This window comes from Diceros bicornis, chromosome 8, assembly GCF_020826845.1.
Source record: "Diceros bicornis minor isolate mBicDic1 chromosome 8, mDicBic1.mat.cur, whole genome shotgun sequence".
NCBI lineage: Eukaryota > Metazoa > Chordata > Mammalia > Perissodactyla > Rhinocerotidae > Diceros > Diceros bicornis.
In genome coordinates this window covers 7,881,586-7,894,067 of record NC_080747.1, presented here as the reverse complement: position 1 = coordinate 7,894,067, position 12,482 = coordinate 7,881,586, and the positions used below count along the sequence as shown (strand labels likewise).

The window sequence follows — 12,482 nt, the reverse complement described above, 5'->3', positions numbered from 1 at the left end:
TTATCACTCATCCTTCAAGAGCTTGTTTGCCACATCCTTTTTTAAAAATCACTTTCTGACACATCTTTACAATCCAAAAAATTTTAAATAAGTTAACCTCTTCCCTAAGTAAAATGAAGCATCTTAGGCTGTACTTTAATCTACAGACACAAAAGATATCTAAATTTTCATTAACCTTCTTTCCTGTGTTTCAGAAATTTGATTCGGTGGAAGACATCATCGAACACTACAAGTATTTCCCTATTATATTAGTTGACGGGAAAGATAAAACTGGGATCCATAGGGAACAATGCTACCTGACTCGGCCCCTCCCTCTCAACAGACACTTCTCAGCTTGGTAGCCTGGCCTGTGTTTATCTTCAGTTCGGTGGATCCAATATCTCTATCATTTTTCGTTTATTTCAAAAGATTATATTCTGTGGTTTTCAGAGATTATTTCTTTGGCTTCATAGAAAAGAAAAACATTCTATAATGGAAATTGGAAAATCAATCACAGTTTTGAAAGCTCAAACCACAGAAGAGATATTTATAAGATGCAAAAATTAAAACTAGCTTTAAAAAAATATCTTCTAAAAAAAAAAACTATAAACATGGTCATTATGTTCATGTTACCAACGAGCAACAAAGGTTACAAGGAGCTATTGCTTAAATGTTTGCAGCTAGCACATGACAAATCTAGGTGAGATTGCCAAATCTATGCTCTCTAGAGGACTCAGTGCTGCCTTTTTTAATTTCAGGACTGTTTGGACTTAGGAATTTACACTGTTTTCATGATTCCTTATGCTAAAGATGTTGGTGAATGATAGCTCTGTTTGTAATCCTGGAAATTTGATTATAGGGAAGGACTGTGGTGTGGAAAGCAAGAGCACTTGTGAATATCACTTTAAAGACAGAAATCAGAAATGCTTTTACTATGGTGTGAAACAGCCAATGGACCAGTCTCCCGTATACTCTCTTTAGAGCAGCTTGAAGACAAATGGAATTAGCGGATTCATAGTAAAGAAGCAAGCCTAAGTCTGAGTGAAAGTACAATTTTTTAAAAAATTCCAGTTGTAGACTTCCATTCAAAGGAAGAGAAGAACTGTCCTCAAATTAGTGCTAATATCTTGCAGAAATATTGCACACATCACGATATTGTCCCCTCTCAAGGCTAAAAGGATCTCATTTTATTCCTGTTTTACAATACAGATGAGGAAACAGAGGATCAAAGAGGTTAATGATCTTAATTTAAGAAGAGAGCCCAGATTTTTACCCATTTTGGCTGGCTCCATCCAAGCGCATCTTCCCAGGTACATTCCCTGTGGAGTTTTACAATCAAATTGAAAAGTTAAATTAAAAAGAAAGAGAGAGAGGGGCCAGCCCAGTGGTGCAAGCAGTTAAGTGCACGAGCTCCACTGCTGGCGGCCCAGGGTTCACCGGTTCGGATCCCGGGCGTGCACCGACGCATCACTTAGTAAGCCATGCTGTGGCGGTGTCCCATATAAAGTGGAGGAAGATGGGCACGGATGTTATCCCAGGGCCAGTCTTCCTCAGTAAAAAAAAGAGGAGGATTTGGTAGATGTTAGCACAGGGCTGATCTTCCTTACAAAAAAAAAAAAATCAAGAAAGAAAGAGAAAAACAATTTGAAAATATGAATTTACCCACATTAAAATACATTAAAAAAATAAACTCTTACAGTGGGGTAAATTAAAAAAAAAAGAGTTCTGTTTGAAATTAATGTACATAATGACTTCAAATGTTACCAAAGCCTAGATGTGAAATTTACAGAGTATTTATGTAATTGTAGCTTTAATGCAGCAGTGAAACCAAAACAGAATTAGAAGGTAAGAGATAGTAATGAAAACAGTACAAACAATGCCCAGTGTTTCTCTAAAATGGCAAACATGAGCACTCTGAGAGGAGCTCTTAGCGTCTACCAACCAGGTCAACAACTGCCCAGGCTCTCTCCTTTCACAACGTCAATGTGAAGTAATGCTTCTAAATTAGATCAGGAGCTTTTGATGAAGAAGCTCCTTGTAAAGTTGGAATGCTTGATACTCAACTGAGCCTCATCTTAGAGCACACCTTCACAGGAGAATGTATGAACCCAGAGACAAGAGTGTTTAGATTGGAGCCCAGCTACCAAGGAGCAGATTGCTCAGAGCTGAAGGTACTATGGTTGCTGGTCACTCTCAACTGGACTTTAGCAAATCCAGGCCAGCATGGAAACAGACTCTGCAGAGAGGCCACAGGCTTGTGGGCAAGAAGAATCTGACCCTCACCCTAAAAAGCTATTGGGAGATTACGGATAATTCTGATTCTCTTATTCTCTGGGGCTGTGCCATTCAATGCGATATTCTCAAGAAACATTTCCGAGTCTCTTCAAGCATCATCTTTGTTAAAGTAGATGAACATCAGGTGGTGGTTAGCATCTTGTGAGGTTTATGTTTCTAAAAATACTTTATCACCTCTTATTCATAAATGCATGATATGATGCTAAGAGGAAAAAGAAGTGGAAATCGACCATCTTAAAATAAAATGCCCACAATACTTATACATATGAAAATCCCTGGAAAGAAATAGAAAATTCAAAATGTTGACAAGAATTCCTTTAGATGTTTGGGATTTGAGGGACCATGTTAGTTGGGTCTTCTGGAAATCAGATGCCAAGACAGGAGTTAGAAGTGAAAACATTTATTGGAGGCAATGCCTGAGAAAGACAAAGGGGAGAAGGAACAGGAGGAGGCAGGAAGAGCCTGCCTGGGTGGTAGGTCTGACACCTGTGAGAGGAGAGAGGGAAGGCAGGAGGAATGAGTACGAAAAGCACTAGACTGAGATGCAGCTCTGGGAGAGTGTTGGCCAGCCCATTGGTAAGATCCAGAGCAAAGACTGCCCCTGGAGAAGAGAGTCCCATACTGGGCAGAAATGGCCAGGTCTTAGTACACCACACGCTAAGTCATTGCCAGAGACTGCCCAGGAAAAACACGACCTTCAAATGCTATGGGAGATCCAGAAGCTGCTGCAGCTGAGGCTGTCAGATGACACTGATCAGCAAGTTCTTCTTGAACTCCATGCCTGTCACAGTGACATTCTGGTTTTCAGTGTTGATTGTAATAAGGACATTTTGCTTGTAATAGATTACTAAAGAATAAGGATGTATAAATTTTAATTACATTTGATTTTTACAACAGTTCTGTAAAAAAGGCACGGCGGGTATTCTTAACTCATTTTGTATTTGAGGAAACCGTGTCTCCTTGGCCAAAATCTTACAGTGACCTAGTTGTGGCTGGAACCAAGGTCTTCATACACAACACTCCTATTCATTGTCTACCTGCTTATTGGATCTGAAATTAAAAGTTCAATGATTTGGGCTTGGCATGGCCAAATTCCAAAGGCTTTTAATCCCTCTTCAACTATTATTTCATTTTTGGTTCAAAAGTGTCACTTGATACCTAGCCTCAATACAGTAGTGGAATTTTAGCTTTATCTGATTATAGCATCTATGCGTTCAAGATATTTCTTTTTGACTAAGTAATTACCATTCTGGATCAATTTATAACTTCCTCATCTTTAATAATACCTTCTGCACTCATTTGTGCACTGCATATGAATTTGCTGCTAGGCACTCTTATAATATTGGAATTATAGTAAATTCAGTGGGAGAAACAGACAACAAGTATACAATAGGATAACCTAAATTCATTTCCCATCACGTTGTTCTATTTCCATTTTAATACTTATCACAGAGTGCTTGTGAGTAAGGCCAACATTAGATATTTTGATGAAGCTTATCTGAGATAGCTTTAAAAAGTTTTGAACCAGAAAATTTTTAATTTTTCAAATAATTTACTCAATGGAAAATTCTCCCTCTTGGGTATATGGCGGGGGGGGAGGTGTTTGAGTAACCACATCATAGCTGAAATCAGTTAAATCTTCTGTTCTAATTGCTATAGAGGAATCAGATTTTACCCCATTGTCAAATTTAGCCCATTGCCATGTGTGTGTACACATACACACATTTTTTATAAGATGGTTTATATTGTATATGATTCGCATATGATTAGCATTATATTCTTATCTATTTTTTTTATCCTGAGTAATATTTGTTCTAGCTAAGCATATTTACATTTTTTGGAACATTCAAGATTTACAGCTGTACTAACTTAAATGAAAGCAAATATGTAATTAAATGCCATAATATTTCTGTAACTGAGTATTAAAAAAAGAAGCTTAAAATATAGTTTAATTTTGTTTGTTTCATGCCCTATTATCTCTAAAGCCCTTTTGAAATCATATTTAGGGTAAATTTATGACAAAATTTCTAGAACAATTTTTGACATATGAGCACTAGCCTATGTTAGATTTGGGGGATAAAGATGAAAAAAAACTCAATCCCTGTGATTGAGGGCTAAAAGCCTGGCAGGCAAAATACACATGTAATTAAAATCATGCAGTGCAGAATCATAGATGTGGTAATGCTCTCTCTTGTACCAAGGTGCCTTGGTAGGCAGAAATGGATGTGTTGGGGAGGGTGCAGTCAAGGAAGGCTGCTCAGGGGAGATGTTCAAGTGGAAAGCTGAAGGATGCCCCTAGAAGGCAAGCTTTAGGATTACAGACACTTTGTCACTCTACTTTTGAACACTCTTACCTTTAGGGCACTATTCTAGGCCATTCTAGTCACTAGTGAAGCAGTGACTACCTATTGAATGGGTAAGTGGACACAGTAGAGGCAGCATCTATGGGGAAAGGACAGATGATTTATTAAGGGGTTCTGGGGAAAGTGGCTCACCATATGGGAGAAAAATGCCATCATGTCTCTACTTCAAATCATATTTAAAAATAAATTCTCCATGGATCAAATAGCTAAAAGTGAAAAGCAAACTTTAAATTGAGTCTTCTGTTTTCTTCTGATAATTTTTTTGACTGTGACATAGGGAAACAGTTCTTAAACAGGACAAAAACATAAATCATAAAGGGAAAGATTGTAAGCTTCATTACACCAAAATTTAAAATGTTTGCAAAAGTTAGACAAAGTCAAAAAGCATTTAAACAACCTAATATAAGTATGAGCAAAGGATATAAACAAGCAATTCATTAAAAAAACAAAACACAACTCTTAACCCTATAAGTTAGGATGTCCAGCCTTTCTATCATAACTGGACAGTGATGGAATTCACACTGGGATGCTAACAGACACTGTCACAGAATGTAGCTGTCTTTAAGGATAAATGACAGGAAGCCTAATGGAGCAGAGCAGGAGACGGAAGTATGGCTTCTCTGGTCACCAACCCATAGTGCTGGACAATGGACCCACACAGAGGGAGATTTCAGCCAGAATGCTTTAAGAGAAGCCAGGAGAGTGGGCAACCCCCGCGAGAATGGCAAGTGAGCTCCCTGTCTTTCCAATAGATAAAAGCAAAAGGGGCAAATGAACCCTAAACCATTCCTCTGTGCTTGTTGAGAGACTTGCTGAAGCAAAGAGCAATCACCCAGGAGCCTCCCCCAGCACGCTCAGGCTTCATGCTTACCTGACAGCGACTTCCATAAATGTAGCCAGAGAAACGCTAATTAAATAACAATTGTATAGCACTTTTCGCCCATCAGATTGGTCGAAATTAAAGATTCCAAAAATGTCAAAAGCTGGTGAGGATGCAAAGAAATAAAAATTCTCAACTGCTGGTTGGAACATTGTAGGTAGGTACCTGATAATTAGCATTTTCAATTGTAGTGTAAGTGACTGACTTCAGGATTTTGATTGCCAAGGCATCCATTTCAAAGACATCCTCTTGAATAAACACATTGCCAGCTACACAACTAGGTAAAAAGCCAGGCCACCCCACCCAGGAAGCTCCGCTCTGTGTGACCTAGATAACTGACTGCTTGAATGACCCCACTTTTCCCTTCCTGTGCCTTAGTTCTCGCTGTTGTTTTAAATTCACCAATGAAGAGTGAACCCGCAAAATCCTAGGCACCCCAGCCTCGATCCCAATAAAGGCAGAACCCCAGGCCCCCACACTCACTCTCTCTCTCTCTCTCTCCTTGCAAACTTCCTGTGTGGCCCTGGGCAGGCCATGTACCCTCCAGGACTGGTGAATAATAAACCTCATTTCTTTCAAAGTTCCCCGATGGCTGTTGCTAAGGTATGTCTTACTATCGTGATAACAACCACAAGGGCCAGGTCAGTCTCAACAATGGCTCCAGTCAGGGAAGCGTCTGTGGGAGCTTGCCACAAGTACGGGCCCAGGTGAGAGCCCATAGCCATTCCTAGCCAATAGCATCACTATTGATAGGCTGAGACTGACAAACAACAAACATGAATCAGAACAGCACTTTGGAAAGCAATTTAACAGTATTGAGTAAAATACTAAACATACATACCCATTGGAACAAGACTTCCAATTAAAACATGGCTAAATATGAACTTACCTTTGATCTTGCTGGAAACTCCACTATACTGACAATAAAGGAATTGAAAAGGCAAGAACATAGGATAAAGGGAATGGAAGAAAATACAGGAGAAGAAGAGAGACACCCACAAAATTTTGGATGAGGGAAATTAAATGCACAAATAGGAACTGAGTTAACAAAATAGAGAAAGCTAAAATGAAAGCCTGCTAGGAGGAAATTCAACAATAAAAAAGCCGGTTCCCATTACAAAAATCTGAAAAGGCTCAGAAATTGGAGTCACTAGTTACCCTTAAAGGCTGGTAAAGGGACTGGGGTAAAAAGAGGACTCATTGATGGTCATTATAAGAATCACTTATAATCAGCATCCCTCCCCTAGGAACCAGAGGCTACTATCCCTTCCCCACCCTGGTGGCCATCGAGAGAATATACCTCTAGAAAATATTTAGAATTATGTATAAGATATTTCTGAAAATGAGAAGCATGTGCTATGCCGAAAAATAGGCTTTAAGTGAAAGTTTCATTCCAAATGTATAGAACTCCAACCCCTCTTAAACACTTGGTTCCCAGGAGGAGCAGATAGAATCATAATCCTAAACTGAGAAATCTTAAGTAACATGTGCACATGACATGTGCTCATCCCCAACAAAGAGCCAGATCCCCACTCTATCACGCTACAGTGAAGCCTCACCCACACACATACAGGTTCCAGCTAGCATTTTTGTGCCTCATTCTTAAATATGAACAGTCAAGACCTTGGAGAAGAGCTTCTAAAATGAAAGACATTAAACAAAACCTACAAACCAGAAAAAGAAAAAAAAAAAAAACACACAAGGGAGATATACAATGTGGGATGCTGAAGAAAACTACAAAGAGAAATATAGTTAATATGATCAGAGAGATAAGACATTGAATCCAATGAATAGAATGCTAGTTAAATAAATAAATATTCAGAAGTGAAAATTGAGAGCACTAAAAGGAAAAAAGACAAAACCACAATGATAGCACTAAAAGGAAAAAAGACAAAACCACAATGATAGTTGGAAATTTTAATACACATCTCTCAGAAACTGATAAAATCAGCAAGCAAAAATGAATAAAGCTATAGGAGATTTTAATACCACCATCAACTAACTAGACCTAATTGTCATTTACAGACTACTTCAACAAACAGATATAGAGTATACATTTTTTTCTAATCCACATAGAACTTTCACCAAGAAGGACCATCTTCCGGGACCTAAAATAAGTTTCAATAAATTTTAAAGGACCGGAAAAATATAAGTTATATTCTCTTAGCCAAAGAGAAAAAAAGAAAAAAAAAGAAAAAGAATTAAATTAGAAATGAATAACAATAAGATATCTAGAAAAATCTCCAAATACTTGGAAATTAAGCAATACATTTCTGAATTACCCACAGTCAAAGAAGAAAACACAAGAAAAATCTAAAAATATTTCAAAATGAATGATAACAAAACACAACATACCAAAATTTGAGGGGTACAGCTATCCTTTAAATATAATGATTTAATATAAGCATTTATGACTTAAAAGCCTTAAATGCTTATATTAGAAAAGAAAGATCCATAAGCAAGTATCTATTTCCACTTTAAGCCATAAAGAAAGCATAAATTAAGCCCAAAGTAAGTATAAAGAAATAATAAAGATAAGAGCAGAAATCAAGGAAACAAAAAATAACAAAGAAAAGCAACAAAGACAAAAGTTGGTTTTTTAAAAAATATTAAGAAAATTAATAAACACTTAGCTAAAGTAATCAAAAATATAACCAAAAGAAAACACAAATTATTAATAAGGAATAAAAGAAGGGACAACACAACAGATCCTACAGACATTGAAAGGATATTAATGGAATATCAGAAGCACCTTTATTCCAGTGAAGTTGAGAAATTCAACTCCACAGATACAAGACTAATACAAGAATAAATAGAAAATCTGAATAGCACTTCACATTAAAAGAAATTAGAAACTTTCCCACAAAAAAAGCTCTAGACTATCAAAAATTTTAAAAAGTAATAATACTAAACTTATAAACTTTTTCAGAAAATAGAAAAGAGGGAACACTTTCCAACTCTTTTCATAAGGCTGATATAAACCCAATCATAAATAAATAAAGAAACAAAGAAACAAATAAATCTAACACAGACAATACAAAGAAAGAAAATTATAGGTTAATGTGCTTCACAAGCGTATATACAAAAATCCTTAACAAAATTTTAGCAAATCAGTTGGGAAAAAAGATGCTGACCTAAATAACTTGGGAACTGAGTGGAGACTATAAGACTAAAGATGAAAAGAACTGTACATTAGCACTGTACTCCAGATGGTACAGTTATTTCTCATGCAGGTACATGTATACATGCATACTGTATTCACACATGTGCACACATGCATACTGGAATTGAACAAATAAGTAACGGATGGCAGGTGGTGGGAGCCAGGCTTCTCACTGTTAGAGTGGGAGATTACTGCAAAAGGATCAGGCCAGAATGAGCCGTGTAACACCACCTTAGTGCTGGAGACGTCAGTATGAATTCATGTTTTGCTTAATACAGACACCTACAGATGAATATAGAAATAATTACAGATATATGTGTATGTACATGTTAGTATACACACATACAGTTTCAAGCTCTGCTCATTTAGAAGGCCTAGAAGCAATGACAGAGGAGCAATTACCACACCCAGTGCCCAGATCTTGATTTCTAATACTATTCTCCAATAAATGGAACCAGGGCTCCCTGGAGAAATGGCTGATTCTAGACCTGGGACAGGTAACATATATGATGAGCCTGCAGCATCTTGTAGTCCCAGAAAGGAAGGAAGTGCCAAAAACAACTGCACCATGATGGGGGTATGTCAAAGGGACACAGGAACCAACTGAAAGAGTTCCCAGTGTGACAATTTGAGCAATGTAATAAATAACATAGTATTAGATTATAACCAAAACTATAAAATAAGTATCCATGAGTCCACATTGATATAAATAAATGATGGACAATAGACAAATCTTACACACAGAAGAATTCGAAAACTTTATGTAGATACTCCACCCTCAAGGAGGTGGACCATAACTCTCCACTCTTTAAGTGTGGGCTGTGCCTGGTGACTTCCTTCCAAAGCAGAAAGTATGGAAAGAGAGGAAAAATGTGGAATACAGTGGAAGAACCTGACAAACACTGCCTCAACCAGATGATTAAGCTTAACACCGTCAGGGATAGATACTGTTGATAGTATGTGCCCTTGATCTGATGTGATGAGAATGGCAGTTTATCTCTTTGGTCTTCCTCCCAAAAACCCAGAGCCACAGTCTAATCACGAGGAAAATGTCAGACAAACCCAAAGTGAGGAACATTCTACAAAATACCTGACTAGTACTCCTCAAAACTGTCAAGGGTCATCAAAAACAAGGAAAGTCTGAGAAACTCTCACAATCTAGAAGAGTCTAAGAGGCATGACTAATAAATGCAATGAGGAATCCTGGGTGGAATCCACAGAGAGCAAAATTACAATAGATGAAAACTAAAAAAATCCAAATGGAGTATAGACTTTTGCTAATAATAATGAAGCAATATTGATTCATTGATTATAAAAACATATTTGTAAGATGTAAATAATGGAAGTTCTTGGCAACAAGAGAAATTGGGAGTGGAGTATAGGGGAATTCTCTATACTATCTTTGCAATTTTTTTGTAAATCTAAAGCTATTCTAAAACAAAAAGTTTAATTAAAGAAAAAGTAACCAGTGATGTAGATTGACTGAAGGAGTAAAAAGATCCTATTATATGTTGTCTACAAGAGACTCATTTTAGATCTAAGGATACACACAGGCTAGAAGTGAAAAGTTAGAAAAAGATATTTCATGCCAATGGGAATCTAAAGGAATCAGGGGTGGCCATACTTATATCATGCAAAACAGATTTTAAGATAAAAACTATCACAAGAGACAAAGAAGGAATTATATGATGATAAAAGGGTCAATTCACCAGGAAGACATAACAATTATAAATATTTATGCATCTAATATTAGAGCTCCCTAATATATGAAGCAAACATTGACAGAACTGAAGAGAGAAATAGACAGCAACACAGTAATAATAGGACACCTTAATACTCCATTTTCAGTTATAGATAGAACAACCAGACAGATCAGTAAGGAAACAGAGAACTTGAAGAACACTATAGACCAACTGGACCCAAAAGATATACACGGAACACTCCACCCAATTACAACAGAATACCCATTCTTCTCAAGCACACATGGAACATTCTCCAAGATAGTTAGGCCACAAAACAAGTTTAACAAATTTAAGAAAATTGAAATCATACAAAGTATCCTCTCCAACCACAATGGAATGAAACTAAAAATCAGTAGCAGAGGGAAAATAGAAAAATCCACAAGTATGTGGAAATTAAACAACTCACTCTTAAACAAACAGTAAGTCAAAGAAGAAATCACAAGGAAATTTAGAAAATATCTAGGGACAAATGAAAACAAAACACAACATACCAAAACATATGGAATGCAGCAGAAGCAGTACTGAAAGGGAAGTTTATGGAAATAAACAATTACATTAAAAAAGAAGAAAAATCTCAAATTGGCAAGCTAAGTTTACACCTCAAGGAATTAGAAAGAGAATGAACTAAACCAAAAGTTAGCAGAAGACAATATCAAGAGAACCAGAAGATAAGCCACAGACTGGGAGAAACTATTTACAAAAGACACATATAATAAAAGACTGTTATCCAAAATATATAAAGAACACTTAAAACTCAGCAATAAGAAAACAAACAACCTGATTAAAAAATGGGCCAAAGACCTTGACAGACACTTCACCAAAGAAAATATACAGATGACAGCTAAGCATATAAAAACATGCTCCACATCATACATTATCAGGGAAAAGTATATTAAAACAACAACGAAATACCACTACACACTTCTTAGAATGGCCAAAATCCAGAACCTTGACAACACCAAATACTGGCAAGGATGTGGAGCAACAGGAACCCTCATACATTACTAGTAGGAATGCAAAATGGCACAGCCACTCTGGACGACAGTAGCCTCTTTCTTACAAAACCAAATATACTCTTAGCATATGATCTAGCAGTCACACTCCTTGATATTTACCCAAAGGAGTTAAAAACTTACGTCCACAAAAAATCTGCACGTGGATGTTTATAGCAGCTTTATTCATAATTGCCAAAACTTGGAAGCAACCAAGATGTCCATCAGTAGGTAAATGGATAAATAAACTGTGGTGCATCCAGACAACGGAATATTATTCAGCACTAAAAAGAAATGAGCTATCAAGTCATGAAAAGACACGGAGGAAGCTTAAATGCATATTATTAAGTGAAAGAAGCCAATCTTAAAAGGCTACATACTGTATGATTCCAACTGTGTGACATTCTGAAAAAGGCAAAACTATGGAGACAGTAAAAAGATCAGTGGTTGTGGGGGAAGAGGAGGAAGAGAAGGATGACTAGGCAGAGCACAGAGGATTTTTAGAGCAGTTAAAATATTCTGTATGATATTATAATCATGAATAAACGCCACTATATATTTGTCCAAACCCATAGAATGTACAACACAAAGAGTGAACCCAAAGGTAAACTAGGGATTTGGGGTGATTACAATGTGTCAACATAGGTTCATCCTTGGTGAAAAAATGTAATACTCTAGTGAGTGATGTTGTAATGGGGGAGGCTATTCACGTGTGGGAGCAGGGGATATACGGGATATATGCGAAATCTCTGTACCTTCCTCTCAATTTTGTTGTAAACCTAAAATTTCTCTTAAAAATTAAAGTCTTTAAAAAGAAAAACACCAAAAAAAGTTAGCAGAAGAAAGGAAATAATAAAGATTAGAGGAGAAATAAACAAAATAGAGAACAGAAAAATAAAGAGAAAATTCAATGAAAAAATTGACAAACTCTTAGCAAAACTAAAAAAAAAAGAAGTTTCAAATAACTAAAATTAGAAATGAAAGAGGGGATATTACAACTGATGCCACAGAAATAAAAAGGATTCTAAGAGACTACTCTGAATAATTATACACCAATAAGTTGGATAA

At 36.6% G+C, this 12,482-nt stretch overlaps 1 protein-coding gene across 1 annotated transcript in view; it reads left to right on the top strand.

Moving 5' to 3' along the window:
• CLNK (cytokine dependent hematopoietic cell linker) overlaps positions 1-1,291 on the top strand; it is an 80,148-nt gene extending 78,857 nt beyond the window's left edge. Inside the window, exon 18 of the mRNA XM_058547631.1 lies at positions 195-1,291. Within this exon, the coding sequence (XP_058403614.1) occupies positions 195-341 (147 nt within the window). The 3' untranslated portion in view covers positions 342-1,291. The remainder of the gene's footprint in view (positions 1-194) is intronic.
• The last annotated feature ends 11,191 nt before the right edge of the window (positions 1,292-12,482 follow it).